At 62.0% G+C, this 24,457-nt stretch overlaps 2 protein-coding genes and 1 non-coding gene across 5 annotated transcripts in view; 1 reads left to right on the forward strand and 2 right to left on the reverse strand.

The window, feature by feature from the left end:
• The window catches only part of MFAP2 (microfibril associated protein 2), a 5,927-nt gene extending 5,424 nt beyond the window's left edge, over positions 1-503 (reverse strand). Inside the window, exon 1 of the mRNA XM_059376385.1 lies at positions 415-503. The gene's annotated coding sequence lies outside the window, so the exon portion shown is untranslated. The remainder of the gene's footprint in view (positions 1-414) is intronic.
• Positions 504-3,469: 2,966 nt separating this feature from the next.
• On the reverse strand, positions 3,470-22,115 carry ATP13A2 (ATPase cation transporting 13A2). Of its 3 annotated transcripts, none has more exons than XM_059376387.1 (29): positions 21,864-22,115; positions 15,172-15,266; positions 14,869-15,051; positions 14,510-14,568; positions 14,221-14,332; positions 13,887-13,966; positions 13,077-13,154; positions 12,857-12,926; positions 12,001-12,108; positions 11,857-11,923; positions 11,647-11,778; positions 10,983-11,138; positions 10,395-10,505; positions 10,256-10,302; positions 9,977-10,165; positions 8,810-9,016; positions 8,254-8,349; positions 8,017-8,176; positions 7,816-7,936; positions 7,496-7,620; positions 6,613-6,773; positions 6,373-6,489; positions 6,161-6,240; positions 5,805-5,957; positions 5,615-5,711; positions 4,556-4,779; positions 4,301-4,452; positions 3,996-4,165; positions 3,470-3,911 (listed from the first exon to the last, which is right to left on the reverse strand). In XM_059376387.1, exons 1-29 carry the CDS (start codon positions 21,871-21,873, stop codon positions 3,777-3,779), a joined length of 3,495 nt encoding a protein of 1,164 aa, XP_059232370.1. In that variant the 5' UTR covers positions 21,874-22,115; the 3' UTR covers positions 3,470-3,776. The 3 variants fall into 3 exon arrangements, with proteins under 3 accessions (XP_059232370.1, XP_059232369.1, XP_059232372.1); XM_059376386.1 differs by having other exon boundaries at positions 12,001-12,135; XM_059376389.1 differs by lacking the exon at positions 4,556-4,779 and having other exon boundaries at positions 4,301-4,371; positions 12,001-12,135.
• Positions 15,355-15,484, forward strand: LOC132002369 (small nucleolar RNA SNORA16B/SNORA16A family). Its single transcript, XR_009399856.1, has one exon. It is a non-coding gene; the product is annotated as a small nucleolar RNA SNORA16B/SNORA16A family (small nucleolar RNA).
• Positions 22,116-24,457: the final 2,342 nt, after the last annotated feature.

Genomic DNA, 24,457 nt, shown 5'->3' on the forward strand with positions numbered 1-24,457 from the left:
GGGGGGGAACCAGATGTGGCCGCGCACAGCTGGGAACAATCAGCCCCGAGCTCGTACGTAGGCTCCCCGCGCCCTCCGGGTCTCGGGTGTCCCTTTGTCTCTCCGCGGCTGTGGCCCAGCGGCTCCGGCCGACGCCCCCCACCCTACCGTGGCCGTTCAGTCTCCAGGGGCAAAGGAGAGCCACCCCCACGCCCCGACGCCCCAACTCGGGCTCCCCCAAACTTCCCCAAACTCGGGTCCCCCTCCAAGCGACTCCCCCCAAGTGCCGTCTTAGCATCTGCTCAGATGGCCCTGGGTTCAGGAAGCCTGGCAGCCGGCCCCAGGACCGGGGTCCTGAGGAGCCCCCACCACAGCACCCCCCACCGGGGTTCCCTTAGTGGCCCCCGCCGCTCCGGGCGCCAGGCCCGCGCCTACCTGGTCGGGTCACTCCGCCGCCCGATCCGAGTCCGCCCGCGGAGCCGCCCCTCCGCCCTCTCCGAGCCCCCCTCCGGGCCCCCGACGGCTCGGCGCCCGCCCTCCAACCCCGGAGCCGCTGGGTCCTAACGCGAGCTCTGTCCGCTTTTCGGGCCGGCGGGGCTCCAGCCCGCTTCTGGGGCGGCCCTGGGGGAGGCGCCCCTGGCGGTTACCCTCACATCAGCTCAGACTTCAGGTGAGCAGAACGTCTTCCCCATCTCCTCGCCATATCTGGGCTGGGGTCTGGTGTGAGGTGGGTTTTGGAGAACGTGTTACCCCATTTCACAGAGGAGGAAACTGAGTCCCCTAAAGGGGATTCACCCACAGCCGCGCAGCTGTCCCCTCTGGCTTCTCCTCGCTTTCAGGACAGCCTTCCTGACCTGCTTTCCCTACTGCCTCTCTGGTTGTGCCTTCTGGGTCTCCCCAGCCAGCTCCAGGGTAGGGCTGGCTTGGAGAACCAGCACTGAGGTCTGTGCATGGACCATAGGCTACCAGGCCTGGCCTCAGGAATGTCCCCAAAGCAACAAGGATCCAGGGAAGATCCGAGTCCAAATTCATCCCTCCTGACCCTTTCCCGGGCCTGGCTCTCCAAGAGGTCCCCCTCTGGGCAGAGGTCCAGCATCCTTCCATCCCTCAGGGTTCCTTGCTCCCCGCCCCTGCACCCACCCCTGCACCCACCCCTGCACCCAGCCCAGCACCAAACTCAGCACCCAGTCACTGATCCTGCGCACTGGTCCAGACTGTGGTGGAAGCCGCCATTTGCTCTTGCTTGGACTCTGTAATAATCTCTAATCTAGGCCCTCTCACATGGGCCCTGCCCTCCCTGACCCACTGCAGACGCTGGCCCCCTTCTACTTAAAGCCTTTCACTGGCTTCCCACGGTATCTGGGGAAAAAGCTAAACTTGCCTGTGACCGCCTACCCCCAGGACCCCACCCTTCATCTTGGTCTGGCTCTGCCTCCTCATTCCCTGCCTGGTCTCCCAGCAGCCACATGGCCTTTTGGCCGTCTCTCCCAAAACCCTTTCCTCTGCCTGCCCCAGGACATTTGCACAAGCTGTTTCTTCCTCCTGCAACACTGATGAGGTCCCCACCTCCTTCAGGGGATAGACCTAACCCTCCCTTCCTCAGAGGAGCCTTCCTTTTCTTCCTGTTCGGCCCCTAAGCACCTTCTGCTTTGTGACTCATAGCTGTCCCATTGCGCTTTGTCCGTGGCCATTTGAATTCTGCTCCTCTCCCATGGGAGCTTGGGGGGCTACATGAAGACAGCCACTAAGTCTGTTCTTGCCCATCTTCTGTTTATGCTCATTAGGCACAGTGCCATGCGCAGAGCCGCTGTTCAGTAAACATTAAGGGAATGAATGAATATGCCCTCAGTCCTCCTGGGGCCAACTGGCTGGGGTGGGGGACAGTGCTGGCCCCTGCCTCTGGGGCAGACCTTTTCCCTGACTTGCCAGGGGAGCCTCGGCCTGAGGTGGCAGCTCTGGCTGGGAGAACATAGGATCTTCTTGCCCCCCAGTCATGCACCCCACAACTGCCTGTCCCTTAAACTCCGAAGCCTATTAGAGAGAAACTCTGTATGTCCCAAGCATCCTTTGTTCCCTGGCACTGGTTTGTCAAAGGAATGAATGAATGAATGAATGAATGAGTATCTGCCACCCCCTCTCCAGGGTCTATTACAGAATAGCAGGGACTTCTGTTACCTGGAGCACAGCCCTTAGCTGCTGCCAGGCCCGAGTCCACTAGGGGAGGAGGGGAAACCACCTGGCAGAAAGGCTGTTCCCTTCACTCAACAAAAGGAGGAAACAGAGGCCCCTGAGCTCCCCACTCTCGTGTCCTGGCCCCCAGATCCTCTCTGCTGCTTCTCCCCCCTCCTCTGGCCCTAAGGACCCAAGCAGAGGTGGCAGCTATGCGAGGAGGGGGTAGTGGGTGTGGGTACTCTTCTTGCCACGACCCTGGAGGCTCACTCCTTCCCTGCTGGCCTCTCCCACCAGGTTACATGCTGTCCACGGGCAGAGACCAAGTCTCTAGTATATTGTGGTAGCACCTGTACCGGGCACATGACTGCCCAATAAATGCGTGACTAAATTGGCTAAGGGTAGAGCAGGGATTCAAACCCAGGCGTTTCCCGGTGTCCTCCAGCCTCCCCTTGCCCAGCACCTACCACCCTGAACTATTGCTGATTGACACCCCCATGCTCGGCGCATGTCTGTGGACACGCCTCGTACTGTAAATTGCTTTTTCACACCTCACATCCCTTCTCTGCGGGTTGATTCCACATTGACCGAGCTCCTGCGAGGGCAGGCCAGGTTTGGCACCAGGACTTCCGTTGATAAGGTCGGCGGGGGTGTGCGGAGGGCAGGAAGCAGTCTTTCTTTCCTGCTCTCTCTGGCCCTGCCTGCACGGACAGGCCAGATGACCAAGTTGCCTCTCCAGAGTGGGGCTTGGACAGTGTCCCACTGGTGGGATGAGGTCAGAAGCACCCACCCTTCCCCGGGGGACAGGGCACGTGGTTCGGGTTGGGAGATGTGGGCTCAGAGCCCGGATTTTCATCCGAGAGAGGAATCAGACCACAAACTTGTCCCGGGATCTGGGGCGTGGGGGGGCAGAAGGGAACAGTCCCCATTAAAAGCCTCGGAGGCACTGGCACTTGTGGGAGGCATGGCCCTTCTCTTGCTGACCCACAGGATGGAAGAGCCTGGATGCTGGAGTCCAAGTGATCTGGCCCCACCTCTGACTAAGTGTGTGGCCTCGAAGCCTCAGTTTCTGTATCTGTAAAATGGGGATGAGACTGATGCTTTAGTGATAAGGACTGAAGGACACCACACACAAGGTGATTAACAGGGCACCAGGCATGCGCTCAACCCGGAAACCCCATGTCTGTCCGATGAACACACGGAGGCCCCGAGAAGAGGGTCGCCCAAAAATCTGAAAAGTCAGGGGTGCCAGGAGCAGACACGCACCGGGCCCCCCCCCAGCACCAGACACCCGGTCCGTGGCACCACGTGGGAGACAGGCTGCACCAGGAAAATATTTTGACTTTTATTTGCTACACCGACAGCGGCCCCGAGGGGGGCTGGCGGCTGTCGTCTCTACACGGGCATCTGAAGTGGGGGACAACAACAGCATTTCCCCAGCGGATGGCAGGGCAGGCTGGGCCGGGCAGACTCGGGGCGGGAGGATGACGTCTGCCAACCTCCGGGCCGCGGGAGCGACGGCGGTGGCGTCTCTGGAGATGCATCCCGGGTGGTGGCTCAGAGGCAGGGAAGTCCAGTGTCCGGGGACGGAGAGGAAGTCCAGTGTCCGGGGGGCCGAGAGGCCTGCACTACCTCACCGGCCCGGCGGGCGGCGGCCAGGGCTGCTCGGCCAGCTCCCGTTCCAGCTGCTTGAAACGCTTCTTCGAGACCCTTTTGGGCCGGAGCCGCCGCAGGCAGGCCGGGAGGCACTGGTCCAGCACGCTCTGCGGACGACATCGAGGGTGCAGAGGGCGGCTGTGGCCCATCCCCGAAACCCCCCTCCTTCCCCAGCCCAGGGTGAGCCCCACCTCCAGCATGAAGGCCCCCACGAAGTTGAAGGCCACCAGGCCCAGCAGCAGCAGCTTGAAGCAGGTGTCGGCGATGTTCCTCAGCGCCAGCGGACCTTGCAGGAGGCCAGGGACCAGGAGGAGGCCCACGAGGATGGAGGCCAAGAGCGCCAGGGCCCCCAGGAAGGGCACTGGGGGTGAGGGTGCGCATCAGGCGGGGGGGCCCTTGCCCCCTCCCACGCATGTCCGGAGGGGAGAGTCCGCCACCCCAGGCCACCGCAGCCCGTCCCTCCCCCACCCACACCGGCCCAGCCTCGCGGTGGCACCGTTGGTGTAGAGCGGCCGGCGGAAGGGCGCCCCCTTGGACACGGCTGCAGCCAGGATGAGGTACTGGAAGCTGGACAGAGAGAAGACCACTGTGTTCTCGTAGTTGGGCAGGTTGTCTGGCGCGGGCACGGTCTGGTTCAGAGGCACAAACCTGGGGGGGGCGGTCAGTGCAAAGATAGGGGGTCAGGGAGCACATGCGCAGGGGATGGGGCGGGGGGGGGGTGGGGGATCTGGGAGCCAGGCTCCCTACTCACCAGGGTTGGGCCACGGTCAGGAAGTAGCCCCCCAGCTGCACGCCGGCCACCAGGGCCACCTGCAGCAGCAGGCTACTCAGCACAGGGATGCTGAGCAGGGCCCCGGGTGGCCGCGCCCGCCCCAGCGCCAGCGCCGGCCCCGTGCGGCTCATGAGCACGGCCACCGTGGTGGTGATGACCAGGTCGATGGCCAGGAACTGCACATCCCCCAGGTTGGTGTTGATCTGCCGGCAGGGGAGGGAGGGCACGGGAAGATGGCAGGGAGGCACCGGCCCTGCCCTCGAGAGTCTGATGGGGAAGGCCGGATTCCTGCCCAGCAGCCCAACTGGGGACGGGGTGGGCAGCGCCCTCCTGCTTCTGGGGAAATCGAGTCTGATGGGGGAGATGCGTGCTGGCTTCAGGGAGCCCCTTCCAGCGCGAGGGAGAAACCATTCTTGCTGACCCTTCGGACACCTAACCTAATGGGGTCAGTTCCTCCTGTCCACAGGAGGCTCCCAGTGGGAGGGTGCTCAGGCTCTGCCTTGCGGGGCCTCTGGTCACCAGAGGACACCGTTCTTAGTGGAGGCAGGGACAGATGCCAGCCAGCTCGAGATCTGCATTGCCCCTCAATCCCCCTCACGTCGCCTGCTTTCCATGGGGCCAAGCCACGTGCCCTCAGAGCAAAGCTGGGAGATACTCTCTGAGTAGACGCGATGGGCATGACCAAGTCTGGACCAGAGCGAGTGGGGAAACGGATGGGACAGTGGGACAGGAGCAGCGGCCCCGGCTCTGTGCGACTCCTGCCTCCGTCCCTGCTTGGGCTCTGTCTCGGTCTCCCCCGCAGACAAGAGCTCCTGAGGACAGGGACGACACGTTAGCATAGGACAGCTGTCCCTGTTTCTGAGGACCTACTCTGTGCCACCACCCAAGGCTCAGGAATTGTCCAAGCCACGCGGCTAGAGCGTGGCAGATCGGGATCTGAGGCCACACCATCCATTCCAGAAGCTGCTGGGCTCCAGGCACGGGGCTGAGTGTCCCGGCTCTGGGCCTGGTCCAGGCAGCGGGCTCCGCCCCACTCACCGTGTAGAGGATCAGGACGGAGATGAACTGGGTCAGGCTGTACAGGGCCATGTACTTGAAGACGCTGAACGAGGTGTCGAGGGAACACCGGCCTTCCCTGGGCGCAGGGTTGGGGGCGTCAGCGGGCCCAGGCTGGCCGACGGGCCCCGAGGGCACCCCCCACCCGCCCGCCGGCCCCTGCCCACCTCACCTGATGACCGTGGGCACACACTCGATGCTGGCCATGCTTGAGGTGAAGGGCGAGACGACCGAGGCCTCAGCCTGGGACAGCGAGATGCCCACGTCCGCCGCCTTCAGGGCCCCGCAGTCATTGGCGCCGTCCCCGCACATGCCCACGCGGTACCTGCGCGGACGCGCGGCCTGTCTGGAGCGCGCCTGCGGCCCGGGATGGCGCAGGGGCTCCGGGAGAGCCTGCTGGCGTCCTCCCGACGGTGGAGAGGACTCCTGAAGCCTGCGGTGGGACGCGGGCACCCCCACCCCCACCGCTAGCCCCCCCCCCCCCCCCGCCAGACCCGCTAGCCCCCCCTCCCGCCCACTGGTACGCACTGGAGTTTCTGGAGCTCGCACACCAGCTCCGTCTTCTGCTCGGGAGCCATGCGGGCGAAGACCGTGCCCTGGACCAGGACCTGAGAGCACGGGAGGAGGGAGAGGCTGAGGCAGCTGCCACGTGGGGGTGGGAGCTGTGAGGAGGGGGCGGAGCACGGGGAGGCTTAGGACGACCAGGGGTGCTGGGGGGGGGTAAGGGGGGGCAGCCCTACCTTGGGCAGCAGCTTGGGGAAGTGCTTCATAAGGACACCAAAGGTGGACCCGCTGAGGGCCAGGTGGCTGGATCGGGGGTCCGGCTCCACGGTGTAGCTGGCGGCCTGATCAGGATCCTGGGGGCCCAGGAAGCTCAGCTCAGCTTCCCCTGCCCACACCGGAGCACTGGGGCCGGGGTCAGGTAGCACAGGGCGGGGTCGTCGGTGGGGTGTGTGGCTGGAACCCCGGCTCGGCCTCACCTTAGCCCCGTTCACAGCTGCGGAGGATTCCAACGGCAGGAGCTCGAGGGAGGCAGGCTGGCCTCGCTCCGGGGGGGTGGCATGGATGATAAACAGATGCTCCCGGGGGCCCACCATGCCGCAGCCCTGGGCCACCGTGACTGCTGTCTGCAGGTTGTCCCCTAGGAGCATGGGGGCAAGGTCAGGGCCCAGCTGCTGTCCGGGAGGGCTGTCCTCACCCTGACACTTAACGGATGGGAACACTGCGGCCAGACACGCTGTCTGCCATGACTCTGGCAGGTTCATCAACGGCTCTGAACCCGCCTTCATCACCTCTAAAACCAGGCATCGAAGGACTTAGGAGAAAGTGGAGATCAGGGCTAATGTCCCACATACCCTACTTAGTGCTGCAAGACCTTCTGGAAGGTGTGTGCAAGCACTCCAGAGTGGGGAGGACAAGGAGAAAGACACAGACCCACCAGGCCCCCCAGCGTCACCCTAGCTAGAATCTTTTTCTTGCTCCATAAAACTGTCACCACTTTCCAGGGTGACATAATTCCCCCCATTTCCTACAGGGGGCACTGGAACCCAGAGAAGCCACGTCATCGCAGGCAAGAGGCTGGACCCCAGGCTGCTTAGCCTGGGGGTGGGGGGGTGGGAGGGTGCATAGGGAGGATGAAGGCAGGGGTTGGGGGTGCCTAGGGTCATTCTACTCCCCAGGGCCTCACTGTCCTTATCTATCAAGCGGAAGGACAAGGGCCACTTGGGAGGGATCCCGTGAAGACCCATGAGACATCTAGAAGGGACCTGGCCTGAGGCAGGGATCCGAAAAGAAGGGGTGCCTCTGTCCACGATGGTGGAAGGGAAGGCCGCCCTCCCAAGCCAGCCTGTGGCCCACAGGCACCTGTCACCATGACGGTACGGATGCGGGTCCTCCGCAGAGCCTGGATGACTGCTGTGGTCTGCGGCTTCAGCAGGTTCCTCATGACCAGCAGCCCCAAGAGGCTCAGCTCCTGCTCCAAGGTGTCCCTGGAGGGTGGGCGGACCCAGGTCAGAGGTCACAGGGTGGCTCAGGACCCTGTCCCTGCCTCTGGGCAAGGCTCTCTCCCCTAACACCCTGCCCCTGTCCCCTGCCACCCTGGGGGCTCCTAGCAGAGAGGACCCCCCTGCTCCGGCTACGCCAGGGCCAGAGGCCCAGTCCCCGGGGGGTGGGGGACAGCCCACCTCGTCAGCTGCTGAGCAGCCTCCAGGCTGGGTGCCACGGGCAGCGGCTTGCTGGCGAGGGCCACCACGCGGTAGCCAGCAGCCGTGTAGCTCTGCAGCCTCTGGGCGAAGTCCAGGGGCACTGTGGGGAGAGGCAGGTGTCACCAGGACAAGGGCCGGGGGCTTACCCCGTTCTGGGCCGGGGCGGCCTGCCCCCTTCACCTGTCTCGGGCTTGCAAAGGCCTGCCACCAGCTCAGGGGAGCCTTTGACGTAGGCCTCGGGCTGCGCGGCTCCCGGCCACGCCACCACCACGTTCATGCGCTGCAGGGCTGACGAGAAGGGGAAGCGGCTGAGGATGCTGACGGGTACTGGGGGCTCCTCCTGCAGAGATGGGGGGGCAGCTGAAGGGCCGGCGCAGGGAGCCCGCCCCTCCCCACACACACCCCACCATGACTCACCACACCCTGCAACTGGGGCTCCTGGAGTGGGGGTCTCATCACCGCCAAGACTTGAGTCCCAAAGGCCGAGTCGGCAGCCGGCCCCTCCTCCAGGACCTGGGAGGCAGGCAGGGAAGGTTGGCCTCCGCCAGGATGGCAGTGGCTGGGCCCACCGAGGGAGGCGGCGGGAGACTCAAGTTAGCCTCCTGGAAGCCCTCCTTTGTGGGAGAGCGGAAGTCACGGGCTGTGGAGTCGGAAGGACCCCAGTTCAGACCCTGACTTTGCAGCTCACAAGCTGCAGGGGGACCTTGGACAAGTTACTCCGACTCTCCCCCAGCCTCCGCTTCCTCCCTCTGGGGCAGGTTTGGAAGCTTCCCTCCAGGGCTCCAGGGGAGCGCCAGCCAAGGCCTGCACTGCAGAGCGCAGACACCAGGTGGGGGCTCCCACGTGGCCCGGGCCATTGTTGTTAATGATGGTGGCACAATGATGCCACCCAACGTCCTGGCACGAGGACCAGGCAGGGCCAGTGAGAGCCCAGCTGCCCAGAGCCAGGGGCTGACCTGCTCGGCCTCCTCACCCAGCCAGTCGATTCCACCATCTTGAGGTCCATGGGGTCGCCCACGGGGATGTCCTGGAGCCGGCTGAGGGCATGGCAGGTGGCCAGCGCTCGGAGCAGGGGCCCTATGGGCAGGCGGCGGGGCTCTGGCACCAGAGGCAGGAACGCCTGCCCTTTCAGGGGTACCACACCCATCACATCCAAGCCGTCCTCCGTGAGGGTGCCCGTCTGCAGGGGGCAAGGGATGGGCCAGTGATGAGTCCCGGGAGGAGCTGTGTGTGCCTGCGTGGGGCGCCCCCACCCCAGGCCAAGTGGGGGCCGTGGGAAGCCGGGGAACCTGTGCAGGAGCCAGAAGCGGTCTCTCTGCCAGGGTGGCCCTCCCCAACCCCCGCCTCCTGTATTGGCACCACTGCCTCCAGGAAGTCTTCTGCCCCTGCTCTGGGCTCCTACCCATGACCACTCTGTTACCCCCCCATCACTTGTCTGATGGGAAGCCAGGAAGGAGGCCTGGCCACACTGTTTCAAAACTCCCTGTGGCCCCCAGTGCCCTCAGAATCATTAAGGTCCGAACTCCTCAACGGGGCTCACCAGCCTCTGCCTGACCAGGGCCCCAGTTGCCTCGGCCTGGCCCCTTACCCCCTGCTCGCTGTGCCCCAGGTCTGTTCCTCCAAGGAGCCAGGCTGACTGCTCCCCAGCCCCTACTTCCCCTGCCTCATGTCTCCAGGAACAGCCCCCACCCCTGCCCCGAGGTCACAAGGAGCCTTCCTAGATGCCATGTCCTGAAGGGAGGGACCCCACGGTACCACCCTCTCACGTGACCCATGGTACCACCCTCTCACGTGACCCTGTTCACTTCCTTCTCCAAACCCATCACCACCTGCAGCTCCCTGTGCCCCCCAAGTCACTCATTCTGGTGGGGTGACATCACCCTGGGGGGTCTCTGCTGGGTCTCAGTGCTGAGAGAAGCCCCAGGGAGTGACTAAATGACCTCAGACGGTCTGGGCTTTGTCTGCCAGACCCTGAGCCGGACATGCGTGGGAGGGGGCAGGGGGCGGGGTCTCTGAGCATTTCCGCCCCAGGACAGGATCTGGCACCGAGCTGGCCCTCGGTCAAGGTTGCCAACTGAGGTATACAGGTGTAGGGACCTGGTCGTGGTAGAGTCCCTGGCCCCCGCCCTGAGGCCCCCACCTTGTCAAAACACACCAGCTGGAGCTTGCCCCCCAGGTTGATGCGCAGCGGGTGGATACAGAAGATGCCCTGACTCCGGAGCCGGCTCTGGGCGTAGAGTGTGCACACGGTCATGGCGGCCGGCAGGGCGGGGGGCACCACCACTGTCACCAGGTCCAGAGCCCGGATCACGATCTCATTCAGCGGCATCTGGCAGGAGGCACGGTGAGCACCAAGGGCCAGGCCGGCCCAGGTCCCCACCAGTGGTCCCCGCCCCTCCCCGGGGCCCCCGAGGCTCACCCGGTTGCGGTGGAGGATGAAGATGCTGTAGATGGTGCCGAGGAGAGCTGGGGAGAACAGCAGGGGACTCAGTCCGATTTGGGGGCTGGGCTTTGAGGGGTGGGGCCAGCCAAGGGAGTGCAGGGGGCCCCCAGCTCACCCAGGACTGAGAGGGCAGCCACGAACTTCATGCTGTGTTTGTAGAACTTGAAGCTGATGGGCCGGGGGTGCAAGATGGAGCTCACCAGACCTCCTTTTGCTGTGCAGAACCCTGGGAGGAGCCGGGGAGGGGTGGAGTGGGGAGGGTAAGCGTCAGGGCAGGCCCTCCTCCCAGCCCCTGCCCTACTCCACACCTGGGGGCTGTGAGACACTGCTCCTGGGATGAGAAATCATCCAGGCTGGGGTGACTCTTGATGGCCCACACACCTTGCCCAGCCCTCACAGGGTTTAGCGAAAACAGAATGAGTGGACACCATCTAAAAAGTGGGCGGTTTCACTTAAAATCCAGGTATGTGGCTTCTGCTGAAACACTCAGACTGGGGGACACTAGGTCCCATCCCCACGTGACAAGAACCTCTCAGAGTCGTACAGGGCTATTCCTGTCCTAAGGGCTGGGCTCCCACTTGCTGGTCACATCCCTGACCACGTCGTCCGGCCACCCCAAGCTGGGGGGTGGGACTCTCCTGCCCTGCCCAGGGTCGTGAGCCCGGCATCCCTCCCTGTCCCTCCCCGCTTCCCTGACCCCCACCTGTTCGAGTCACCACTGCCAGGACGTGGGGTCCGACGAACGCCCGTGCCTGCAGGACGAGGGTCCCACAGAAGAGCGTGTGCCGCCGGTGGGTCTCTGGGCAGTAGGGCACGGGTCCCTCTGGCAGGGCTGTCTTTAGTACTGGGACGCTCTCCCCTGGGAGGGATGTGGTAGGAAGCCGGTGAGGGGCCTCCACGCCACCCCTCCCCACCACCCAGACAAGGGTTAAGCACACTTAACTCTTGTAACCATACGTGCGGAAGTCACTGCCCCCATTTTATAGAAAGGGACACTGAGGCTCAGGGCAAAGGACATAAAGACACAGCCAGACAATGCGGAAAGAGGTGTGCCAGCCGGGTACCAGGGGGAGCCCGACAGTGTGGGTGCGCACGCCTGCACCCAGCCGGGGGAGGGGGCGTGGGGAAGGCGTTCTCACTCTGTTGAGTGAGATTATTTTTTGACAAGCAGTATTATTTTTATAACTCAAAGCAACACACCAGGGGCAGGAGCAGGAGCAGGAGCGCTCAACTTCTCGGACGCCCTGAGCGCCCGAGGGGTGTAGGATCAGCAACTCCAGAGAGCAAAAGGGGAAGAAAAACCTCAGAGTACTGCTGCGAGGCCAGGGGCCTGATGGCAGGGGCAGGAGCTGGAGGCGGCCGCTGACCTGTCAGAGCGCTCTCATTCACCACACACTCGCCAGCCACCAGGGCCGCGTCGCAGGGCACCAGCCCGCCTTCCTGGGGCAGCACCAGGCAGTCTCCGGGCACCAGCTCGCTGCAGTCCACCCATTCCTTCTCTGCAGGCAAGCGGGGGCCTCAGCACGGCCCAGGGTACCCCCAGCCACCTCCTCGAGCTTCCCTTTCCCTGCTCTCACCTCCCCCGGGCCGGCACACACACACTCGCGCCGACAGCTGCACCATGTCCCTCAGAGTCTGGCTTTGCTGTGGGCAAAGGGGGGAACGTAGGGAGTGGCAGGCGGCGGCCCCATGGGGGGCCCACCTGCCCCGCCCCCACCCACCTTTCTGGTCTTGTAGATCGCCAGGCAGATGGACGTGGTGGAGATGAGGAAGATGCACAGGGCGTACGAGTAGTAGCGGTCGGCCAGCCAGAGCCCGATGCTGAAGGCCTGGAACCCATAGTATGGGTTCAGTGCCTGGGGGAGGGGCGGGGAGGCAGCATCAGGGCCCGCGTCCCCGGGGTGGCTAAGCCCCTCCAGACATCCCTGGAGCCTCCGGCTTCTTGGATCTGAAGAGGACACGGGCATGTAGATGCCAGGCCCCCGCTAAGCCCGTCCTCTAAGGGTCATCCGGTGGAGATGACAATTCCAAGTTCTATTTTACAGATGAGAGCACCGAGGCAAAGAAGGCTCCTCCAGTCACTGGCCCCGAACCACACAGCTCCCCAGGGGCTGCCTGGGATTCCCATCAGGCCCGACTCCAGGAGCCAGTCTCCCTCTCATGGGCGTCTGCCTCTGGCTCAGAGCGCTGGGACGCCCAGTGTCTTCTAGGGTGTCTGCGTCACTGGCCCCTCTCTGTCCCCTACGCCACATCACCCCTCTGAAGCTTGGGATCTTAGCATGTGAACTGAGTGCCTCTACTTGTGTGGCCGCCAGAGGGTCAAGGTGGCTCGGGGGCAGCAAGGCCCGGGCTCTGTGGCCTGGCCTCTCGGCCTCCACTCCCAGCACCAGCCCGGACCCCAGCCTCCAATTCCTTGGGCTGAGTGGATGCGCCTGGGTTTGAAGAGACTCTCCCTTGTGGAGGAGGGAAGAGTCCCTATCAAGTGACCCTAAGACAGCAAGCCCCCGGCCAAGGTCACACAGCCAAGCCAGAGCTGGGTGAGGCCAGAGCTGGGGCGAGGCCCAGGGCCAGCCCTACCTCGTCCACCAGCAGCTGGGGATAGGACTTGACCGGGACACTGATCACGTTGGGGCCGTAGATGGTCTTCCTGTAAGAGAAGCGGCCAGGCGAAGAGATGGAGGGCGCAGCGGCAGCTGGACCCTCCAAGGGCGACAGAGCTCCTCATCTTACCGCCCGGGGAACCGAGGCCCGGAGAAGGCAGGGGACGGGAAGACCACGTGTGCAGGGCGGTGCCCACCTCACGGTTTGGTCCTGGAGGCTGAGGCCGGAGCAGGAGCGGCGGATGTCGTTGCAGGTGCGGCCGCGGTCCAGCAGGCTGGGGGCGGGAGGGGCGGGTAACTCATGTGGGCGACGCTGCCTCCCTGCCCCATGGGACTCGGGGCTCCAGGCCCCTTCTGGGCCACTGAGCTCCTGGGCCGGGGTGGGGGGGGGGCAAGTCCCTCACTGACTCTGGATTTAACCTTCTCCTGCCCGTCTGATCGGGCCCCAAACCACCTCGCCGCAGAAGAACACCGGGCGAGGATGAGAATAACGAAGAGTGACAAGAATCGCTGTTACTGAGCCACAGGGGGACTCTTTCCAACGATGATGCTTCCGGAGGTGACTTAACCTCTCTGTGCCTGCTGCCTAGCCTGCAGCGCGGGGATGGTGACAGCACCTGCCACATTGGGCTCCGGCGGAGGGTGAGAAGCCACACAAAGCACGTGGCTGGTGCCTCCCCACGTCCCCGTGGCACCCACCTCTGCAGACGCAGCTCCGTCTACCAAGCACCTGGGAGGCGGCAGAGCAGGGACGAGCCCCCAGACGGACGGTCCGAGTCCAGAGCCTGAGGTCTGAGTCAGCGTTTCCACCAGGCTGAGCCAAACTTTGGGCGAAGCTTATGTGTTTACGTGCTTCCCCCTCAAAAAAGCCTGAGGAGGCAGGGATTCTCTCTATGCCCTGGTTACAGACAAAGACCCCGGGGCCTGGGGAGGCTCAGTGACTGGCTCGCGTCGCAGGGGCACGGCTGAGCGGGGCGCTCATGCCAGGCCACAGCCCTGACCCTTACCTGACTTGGCAGAAGGCCTGTTGGCTCTCGATCCAGACGTAGCGCTGCCCTCTGAAGAGGTAGTACCGCAGCGTCTGGTGCTGGGCAGGAGAGAGAGGAGGCTGGGGGCAGCCGCAGCGGGGGGGGCGGGGGCAGAGCGGGGGAAGAGGGGAAGAGGCCAGAGTCACAGGAAAGAGGCAGGGAGGTTTGGGTGTGTTAAGGTGGTCGGGTGAGCATCCTGGACACTGGGGACATTGGGGACAATGGAACTGGAGGTGCCCTCCCATTGTACAGAGCATGAAACTAAGGCCCAGGGAGGGTTAAGGACTTGCCCAGAACCCAGCTGTCCACTCACTGCCTCTTTGCTCCTGCAGAACTGGGCAGTGTCCTTCCACGCACCCTCTGGTACCGTCCCCACCGCCGCCTGGCTCCGGCCGTCCTCCGGGCCCTGTGCAGGCAGCTCCAGGCTGGGAGGAGTGCAGGGACGCTTGGGGAGGTCTGGAAGCTGATGCAGCACCTCCCCACCCCGTGGAGCCTCAGCCCCTGCCCCGGGGTGGGAGGCACTGCTGCCTTTGTTCGGAGGCTTGTGGACAGGAGCGAGCGGGGAGCAGGGGCTTCTGGGAGGGGTGACGGGGCTATCTCACCTGCCCTCGCTGACAGCCTCAGTCTGCACCTGCACAGTGTACAGCTGCCACGAATTATCCTGGAACAGACGTTTGGACTTGCAACTAGGAGAGACTCCCCCCCCTCCCACGTCCGACCCCGCCACCTGGTGGCCCCTGCCAAGGATCAAGGACCTAGGTGATCCCCTTAGGAGCCACCCTCTTCCCCTTCTGCCCACTGCTCAGATGGGAAAGCGGAGATCCAGAAATGACAGCCTGCATGTGGTCCCACAGAAAGTCAGTGGGCGGATGGGGCTGCGACTCCACGCCTGATCCCCTGCCACCCCCACCCTGTCCGACCCTGCCCCAGCGCCACTCTCTCCAGCACGAGGCCGCCTCACCTCTTTGTCTCTTATTTCGATGACGAGTGTTTCTGCGCGGGCCAGGTTGCAGGGCCGGAGCCGCAGCCGCACCCCCCACACCGGCTTCCAGCGGAAGAGCAGCAAAGGGATCCCCGCCATCATCCAGACCACGATGTGATAGCCTATGACCCTCCAGGGACTGCCACAGTAGCCGCTGAGCCTCTGCGGGGCGACAGACAGGCCCTGTGGGGGCGGGGCGCGGCGAGGGCTGGGAGGAAGAGTGGGGCGGGGCCAGGTGGGGGGGCGGGGCCCAGGGGGTGCAGGGGCTCCGGGCCCACCTACCACGGATGAAACTGAGGAGCTGAGGGGATCTACAGATGTCTCCATCGTCAGGGTCCCATAGCCGGTGGGCGTGCTGCCCACGAGAGGGCTGCTGTCTGTGGGCACAAAGGAGAGAGGTCATGGTGGGGGGCGCTCCTCCCTCTCTCCTGTCTTCAAACAAAATTAGCATCAGCATCAGCATTTTGTGGCCCCTATCAAAGTTGCGGTGGCTTCTGCGCAGCAGCGGTGGTCAGGAAGGAGCCGGCGGGACTGTTTTGGACGTTGCTGTCCTGCTTGCTATAACTGACCTGCAACATTTGGGGAAAAGACAGTCCCCACTGCCTGCCGTTTCTCAGATTCGGAGAGAGCGCTTTCTTAAAACTGACACGCAGGGCGCTTGGGTGGCTCGGCCGATGGAGCATCCAATTCTCCATTTCGGCTCAGGTCATGATCTCAGGGCCGTGGCATCAAGCCCTGTGTCAGGCTCCGTGCTGGGTGCAGAACCTGCTTGGGGCTCTCTCTCCCTCTGCCCTCCCCACCCACCGCACTGTCTCTTTCTCTCTCAAACAAAAAAAACCTGGCATGTTCCCAGAAACCAGCAGAAAGGTTCCATTGATGGGGTCTTGCCTACAGTTATCAGAGCAGAGCTTTTGAGAAGTAGCCTGCTGAGACCAAGGACCAGCACTGAGAGGCAGATGGGAGCCGTCTGGACACGCAAACTGGAAAAATGCGGCGGCAGGTGGCACAGGTCTTTGCAGTGTTTTGGGTCCTTGCCCTGAAAAGCTTCAGGTGTCGGTGACAGGACCAAAGGCAGTCAAATCTTTGATGCAGAAGAGCCCAGGAAAGGGACTATAAGACTATTCAAGACAGTGGTATTTGTAGCTGGGTGAGACAAAGGTTCTGGTAGGAACCAAAGTGGCGCTTTCTGGTTGAGTGAGGATCCTGGGGCCACGGCCGCGAAGGGACACAACCACCTTGGGACCTGGCTGCCCCCATGTTTCCCGGCGGTGCCTGATTCTGAAGACTGAAGAATGAAGACCCCAGCTTGCTGCTGGAGCTGGCCGTTAGAACGAGGTCATGGCCAGGAAAGCGGTCTTCACCTGTGATTATGGGCTTACACTTGGGAGAGGAACACTATGGGAATGAGGCAAGCGGGAAGACCACAGGTTATTTTATTTTTATTATTTTTTAAAGATTTTATTTATTTATTTGACAGAGAGAGAAATCACAAGTAGGCAGAGAGGCAGGCAGGGCGGGTGGGGAGCAGGCTCCCCATTGAGCCGAGCGCCCGATGCGGGGCTTGATCCCAGGACTCTGAAATCATGACCTGAGCCGAAGGCAGAGGCTTAACCCACTGAGCCACCCAGGTGTGCCGCCACGGGATATTTTAGATGGAAAACCACGACCTCTGTATTTCTGCTAATGCTGGCAGGACCAAGGAAGACTTGAAGTAAAAAAGAAGAAAAGCATCGCTAGGGGGCGCCTGGGTGGCTCAGGAGGTTAAGCATCTGCCTTTGGTTCAGGTCAGGATCCAGGGATGCAGAGATCCCTGCTCAGCGGGGAATCTGCTTCTGTGCCCCTCCCCCTGCTTGTGCTTTGGAGCTCTTGCTTGCTCTCTCTGTCAAATAAATAAATGAAATCTAAATAAAAACAAAAACCAAAACCAAAACCACTGCAACTTTATAAGCTGGTCTGATAGACCCAATGGCTCAAAGCTTCATGGGTCTGTTATCTGACTGTTCCGGGGTTCTCGCTCACAGTGTCTTGTTCCCTTGTGTGTCTGGTTATCCCTGGCTGGGTGTGGGTGTGGGTGGACAGGGCCTGGTGAGCGCCCTGAGCTTCCACAGCCCTCACACACCCAGCTATCTGCTTCCTGGGAGCTCTGAGGCCCACTTTTGCATCCGGTCCCCACTCAGAGGGCACAGATCAGGGCTGCTTATCCTTGTTCAACTCTGGTGCCCAGCAGAGTCCTGGAAGCAAGGAGATGCTGAGAAGATGAGTCTGGACTGAGGAGATGTCAGGCCTGCCTTTGACAGCAGCCAGGAAAGGGGCCCCCACTCTCAAGGTGGGATGGGGGACGGAGGAGCTCAGCCAGTGTGGAGGGGCAGGGGGGAGAGAGGAGGGGTGAGCAGAGGACAGAAGCCGCTATGTCCCAGCTGAGCATGTACTAGGGTTCCTTACTTAACCTTCTGCGGGCAAGGCCTATCACCCCCATTGTACAGATCAGAAAACCGAGGCTCTATTGCAGAAATTTTGTTTCCTCCTGTCTCCCCTACGGCAGAGCTGTGGTCCTGGCAGGGCAGGTGGACAGTGAGTGTGCTGGGGCTACAGAAGACCTGGGCTCACTATTCCCTGAGACACCCGCAGGTGCCTGGGCTCATCCCCAGAACTTTGGGAGCGATGGCAGCAGTGCTGGGCACCTACAGGCTTCATAGGAGCCTCTGGCTTCACTTAGGGATGGGCGCGCCCAGCAGGTGGGGGCAGGCGCCAGGTTTCTGAGCTCCTGCCCTTTCCCCTCCCCAGCCAGGGCCCTGCAGAGCCCTGACCTAAAAGTTTCCACCAACAAGTCCGGAGTGTCCCAGGCCACTGCCACTGTCACAACATCCCGAGCCCCTCAGCTGCTCTGTTCCCAAACACTTGGGCTTCCCCGCAGCGTTCAGGACACTTCCAAAAGCCCACTGTGAGCAGGCTCTGCTCCTGGCCCTTTTAAATGTGGTTAACACACCAACCCTGCCGCATGAACTCCATTATTATCTCCTTTTTATAGAAGAAAATGAGGCTCAGAGAGGTTGAGCAACTTGGCCAAGCTCACACAGCAAGGACACGGCCGTGTCAGGATGCAAGTCCAGGCAGGTGGACTCCAGCGTTGGTTTTATCCCTCTGTTGCACCACCGGGGAATGCTTGAGCACTGGGGCCTCCTGTCCCCATCAGACCAAGCAGAGTCTGTGCTCTCCCCACACAGTCCCCACATCTCCACATAACGATGGTGACCATAATTACAACGGTAATGACCTTAATCAGAGCTGCCAACAGCCATTAAGCACTTCCCAGTGACAGGGCCCACTCTTAGCCTCCAGACGAATTAGCTCATTTAACCCTCCGGCAACACGAGGAGGGGGACTCCTTTCTCTCATTTTACAAAGGAAGGAACCGAGGCTCAGAGAGACAAAGACCCCCCCACCCCACCCAGTAAATGGGGGGGCCAGGACCTGGGAGCCGGATCCTGCTCTTTACGGGGGGGGGGGGGGGCGAGTGGGCTACCAGGGCTCATGGCCTCACCTCCCCAGACCTCTCTGAACTCATGATTCAACAGCCCAAGCCACGCCTCGGGCCAGGCCCTCCCAGTCCTCTCGGGTGACTCAGAGAACAAACAGAGCCACCAGCTCCAGGAAGAGGCCAGTCCCTGGGGAGAACACACACACACACACACACACACACACACACACACACGCACACGCACACGCACACACACCCCTGTAGCTTGCAACCAGGGGGTTCTCTGGCTGGTAGCGGGAGTGGCAGGCCAGATCCGCCTTCTTCCCTGGGGCTCTGACGGACCCGAAGCCGGGTCCCCTCTCAACTCTCGGGTCCTGGCCCGGTCCAGCTTGTGAGTGCGGCTTGTCAGGGAAGCATTTTCTTCCCTTCCTGACAGCGGCCTGCGCACAGCACACAGCAGAGGGCCCTCTGCCAGCTGCGGCAGCCTGGGAGGGGGTGACTCGCTCTGGCTCCCGGCCTGGGGGAGAGAGCAGCAGGCCTTCAGGGCAAGTGACACAGCCTGGCAAGCTGGATTCTCAGGTCCTTGCCACCAACAAGCCACAGACGTCTCTTGCGGTGGCCCAGTTGCTAGTGGAGTCCCAGCTGTCCTTTCTTCCAGAGTCCTCCACCGGCCCCAGAGACCCGCTCCACGAGCAGGGCATAATGGGTTGTGTTTTGGCCCTGAGGGCTGGTCTTGGGGGTCTCCATGGCTTTGGGGTTCTAAGGGGTTGACACAGGCCAGGTGCTGTTCCAGGGGCTTCGATACATCAACTCAGTTATTCCTCACCCACACTCTATGAAGAAGGTACTACCTGTATCCCTATTGTACAGATTAGGAAACTGAGGCCGGGAGAGGTGAAGCCAGGGGCCCAAGGGCCACAGAGCCAGTGAGTGGTAGGATCTGGATCGAGGCAGCCTGGCTCTCAGGTCCACGCTCCTAACCACGGCACCCCCATCCTCACGGCTTCCTCGCTGGGCCCCTGGTTCTCTTAGAGGCAAGCTGTGTTTTGGGAGGCAAGTGCCTTAACATTTCTGGGTTTCCATTTCCCCTCACTAGGAGCAGACCCCCGAGCAGCTGGCACACGAGGAGGTATGAGCGGCGGCTGCCCCCGGGGAGGCGGATGCTCCAGAGGCCTGGGCCTGTTTCACGGGCAGCTGCCAGCTTCCCTGCCAGAGGTGTGGCTCGGCTCTGACCCATTTCTCAGGCTCTCCTCCATGTCCCCATCAGCCTGTCCAAGTCCACCGCCATGCCCCTGCTCCCCTCGGTGGCTTCTCCCCGGCTTGCTGCTGGGCAGGGCACGGGGAAGAAGCCCGCATGGCATGCTGGGCCCCTGGAAGCAGGTCGCTTCGGTGGTGCCAATCTGCAACCACCCTGCAATTTATCCCATTTTACAGGTGAGAAGACTGAGTCTTGGAGAAGCAGTTGCTCCTCCAACTTGTCTAACAGCTGGGAAGGGTCTGTGTGGCCTCGGCCACACCCACCAGCAGCCATCATGCCATCGGGCCGGACCAGGCGTCCCCATCCTGCCCACAGTACCTGGCACGTGGCTGGGTCTCAGGAACCATTTACTAAATGAGCCCCAATGTGTGCACACCTGCACACCTCGCTCACAGAAGCCAGATGCGGAGGGGCGAGCCTCTTCGGGAAGGGCCCTGCCAGAGGTCCCTTGTGCCACCCTCGTCTGCTTCCTTCCCCCTCGATCTCAACAGTGTTCCCTCCGGGACGCGTGTCCTGCAGCCTATCACACACCCCTCACTTCCTTAGGGAGCACGCTCTCCGAGTCCACCGTGGGGGGAAGGACAAAAGAGGGGCTTGAAGGAGGATGTCACGTCTGTGGAAAACGAATCTCTCGGCAAGGTCAAAGCTCAGCGCTCTCTCTCTCCTGCGGGATGACCCCTGTCAAAACACTAGGAAGTGCTGGTTTGTCTCCAGGCACATTTCAGTGGCCCCAGGGATGGCGCAGGAAGGTCAGGACTGGGTCTGATCTTTCAGGAACACCAGCTCAGGCTGGCTGCCGAGCCGGCTAGGCGGAAGGAGAATACTTTTCACACTGACTGCACTGCTCTTCTGAGTAACAGGGACTGATCACCCGTGACCCTCTGAGGAGGGGCTATAATCAGCTCTCTTGACAGCAGGGGAAACTGCCGGAACTTCCAAGTACCTGGCCCAGAGTCAGACAGCCGGAAAGCAGAGAAGCTGGAAGTGAGTGGGTCAGAATGAACACATTCCCTAGTTCATCCTCACAGCCACCCTATGAAAAGTATGGATTTGGATCCCATTTACCAGGAGGCACATCTTAATAGGTCCACGGTCGCACAGCTGCGGGTGGTCCAGACTAGACTTGAACCTCCCCTGACTCCAAAGCCCGGAGGCCATGCCACCAACTGCAGAGGGGAGGGGCTGCAGTCAAAGCCATCTGAGAACCTCTTGTTTCCTGCGGAAGCCCAGCTTCCTGCAGCTGACCTGGCAGTGGCCCAGGGTGGTAGGGGAGCCTCCTCCCTTGCCTGTGCTCCCCCTGCAGCCAGAGGCTCCTCTCCTCTGCCAGGCAAGGGGGGTGAGGAACAACCTGTGAGTAGTAACCTGAGCCTTAGGTCTGGAGTTCAGAGGCCCTCTCTCCTCTGCTTTCCCCCCTCCCTCACCAGGGTGCACACTGAGCTTCGGGTTGGGTTGGGGGAGAGAGGTGGAAGATGGGGAGGGAAAGAGCAGAACTGAGGGGTCTGCCTCTGTAGACGATGCTCAACCTTTGGTGGGCGCTTTGCTGAGGTCTGGGGTCTGAGTGACTGCCATGGAGATGAGATCTTCCTGGAGAAGAGAGGTCTCCCGGCTCCATTCCCAGCCCGTGGGATTTAGACTCCGAAAAGGGTGGGCCTGGGACACAGGGTCTGGACTGGGCAACATGCAGAGTGTGGCCCTCAGACCTGGGTGTTGTGAGGCTTCCTCTGGGGGCTTGAGGCAGATCAGGAGTGGCACTTGCATCCGGGACACTCTGACTCAGGGATCCGGGAGCCCTGGCTTCTCCAACCCCCATTCATTCATTCATTCATTCATCCAAGAGGAGTACTACCCAGAGGCTGCGGATGCAGCGGCCTCCATGGCTCTTCCCGGACCTGGACATCTGTCACTGCGGGAAGGAGTCCAGTGGGCGTGGGGCATCTCCCCGCGCCCCTTCCCCCGCGGACCTCCAATCACCCTCCTGCACAGCGCCCAGGGCTGCAGGAAGGCGGGGAGGGGCCGGTTCCAAGCCCCGCCATACCCGGGGCTCCGGTCCTCTCTGGGAACGCCCCGTGCCCACTCCCCCAGACGGGGGCGGGGACGGGGACGAGCGCGGGGATGCCCCCAAGGGTTGTTCCCCTGACCCGCGAGCCTGCGGTGGGGGTGTCGCGTGGCGCGACGACGGGAGGCCCAAGAACCGCGCCCGGTACCGGGCGGCCCGGGCGGCCCGAGCTGCGCACTCACCTGCGCTCATGCCGGCTCCTCGCGCTCATCGCCGGCCCCGGCGCTGCGGCCCGTGGCCCCGGCCCGGGCGTCGCGATGCCCAGCAGCGGGGGCGCGAGGCAGGAGCGGGAGGCTGGGGGTGTGGGGCGGAAGTCCGTGGGGCGCGAGGCGGCCCGGGGCACCTGCTGGAGCCGACGGCTGGCGCGGCTGGGAAGGTGCCGCAGTCGGGGTGTGAGCGCCGCCAAGCCCCGCCCGGCCCACTGCGGCCCCACGTCCGCCCCGCGCGCGGGCTGCCGGGACTCGTAGTCCGAGCCGCCTGCGCCGCCCGCCGGCGACAGACACACCCTGGATGCGGCGCGCTCAGGGACTGCGACTCCCATCGCTCAGACACAAGAACCCACAGACACACACTATGAGACAGCAGCCCTCGGACACACACACGCATACAGAGTCACACACACAGGTGACACGTAGAGACAACGCACCGTACACAGAGGCGCTGTGACACTCGGAAGCACAGAGACAAGCGCCGCTCCGTGCCCTGTAGACCGGAGTCAGCCCCAGCGGCCCACCGCGGTAGCTAAGAGGTCTGCCTACGGCTTTCGGCTGGCCTCCACCTTTCCAGGCTGTGTGACCTTGCGCAAGTCACCTAACTCTCTGGGCCTCCTTTGTTAACCTAGGCGATGGCAGTGACATCCGCGATGCCTGCCTCATAGAGTTGTGAGCCTCACGTGAGGGTAAAGGTAAAACACTTGGGACAGCACCTGGCACGGCTTGATAAACGCCAAAGAAGGAAGACACCTGCGCAGACACTCACAGACTCCGACATGTGCCTGGACATGGGGAGCCTCTGCAGTGAGGTATGGGAGGCATCTGAAACGCCAGAGGGAGAGCCGGAGGGATAGCCTCGCTCCCAGAAGCCTCCCAGCGTGACTGCGGGTACCCCTGCACAGGTGGGACATATGGAGGACACCTTGTCCCTGTATGCAGTGTGGAGCACACTGCCCTGTCCTGACAGGTGCAGACACAGTGTCCCCTAACCTGGGGTTGGTGGCTTCTGGACTAAGGACTTCCAAAGGCCGACTGTGAATCCAAGACCCCAGGGTCTGGGGCAAATCAGGGAAGGATCATATTAGGGCCAGGATAGGACTGGCCCTATTCATTATCCATCCAGCGTGACCTGCGCCATGCCAGGCCCTGTTCTAGGAGCTGAGAACAGGACGGTGAATGGGACAGACACCGGGAGCAGCCAAAAGGAGGCAGAGGAAAACTCCAGAAATAATAAGCTGTCATGGAAAGGGCTGGAAGGAGCCAGAACTTTGATGCAGGGGTAATGGTGCAGGATAGACTCCAGAAGGGAAAGCAGGGAAGGCCTTGACAGTACTGATGAGGGAGCAGGAGGCTGGCTGAGGACAGAGCAAAAGCTGGCGCCTTGCACCCCCTCTTCACCCGCTCCCCTCCATATGTGTAGCATTCCTCAGGCACCCCTGATCGCCATAAAACGATAAATAGTTAACTTGCAGGGATCGCAATCCTGCAGAACAGGAATCTCCGTTGCTCTACAAGATGTCCTAGAGACCTAAACAGGGAGGTTACCTTACCAATAGCACAAATTTCCAGAGGCAAATAACTCTTGGTTCCTGAAGCCCTAATGTCCCCCTCCCACCATAAACTGGAGGAGACTGGAGTAGAAAGGAATGTAAATGATAGCCAGATCATAATGCCCCACCAAGAATCTCCCAATTATCTTGATGTTAATACCGGACCTAAAGACAACATTGATCAGGCCATAAGGGCAAGGTCTCCCCCCGGCACCTTGTAGGCCCTCCCTAACATGTGAAAACTCTGTTGAAATCTCCCGTTCCTTCACCACCTCCCCCCAACCGTGGGGTATATAACATGCCCACCTTCACAACCCGGGGCAGCAGCTCTTCCTGCCCACGGGTCCTGTCCCCGTGCTTTAATAAACCACCATTTTGCACCAACGACGTCTTAAGAATTCTTTCTTTAGTCGTCGGCTCCGAACCTCCTCACCCCACCGAACCTGACTTAGGTTCTGGGACTTCATCAGTACCAGATACATGGCAGGAACGCATGCAGACATTTGCTAAAGGAGAAACGCTGACAGCACTTTCTGATGGGTGGCATGTGGAGTGCAGGAGTGTGGCACTGGAGACGCTCCAGGGGTCTGTTTTTTGTTTTGTTTTTTTAAGATTTGATTTATTTATTTGACAGAGAGAGAGATCACAAGTAGGCAGAGAGGCAAGCACAGAGAGAGAGGGAGAAGCAATTTCCCTGCTGAGCAGAGAGCCCGATGTGGGGCTCGATCCCAGGACCCTGAGATCATGACCTGAGCCAAAGGCAGAGGCTTAACCCACTGAGCCACCCAGGCGCCCCCAGGGTTCTATTTTGAGCGGGGTCGGGAGGACAGGGGGACAATGGAGCTGCTTGCTGAGCTCTGGCAGCTAGACCACCTGGGGGTGTGGCTGGCTTCACTCCTTTGAGAAGTGCTGTGTCATCTGCTGATGAGATTCGTAGTGTGGGCAGGTGACTTCTCCGAGTCCCCATGTCTTCCTCCAGAGCCCAGCCTCACGCCTGACGGACCTCTTGCCTGG

The sequence above is a fragment of the Mustela nigripes genome, chromosome 14, assembly GCF_022355385.1.
Source record: "Mustela nigripes isolate SB6536 chromosome 14, MUSNIG.SB6536, whole genome shotgun sequence".
NCBI lineage: Eukaryota > Metazoa > Chordata > Mammalia > Carnivora > Mustelidae > Mustela > Mustela nigripes.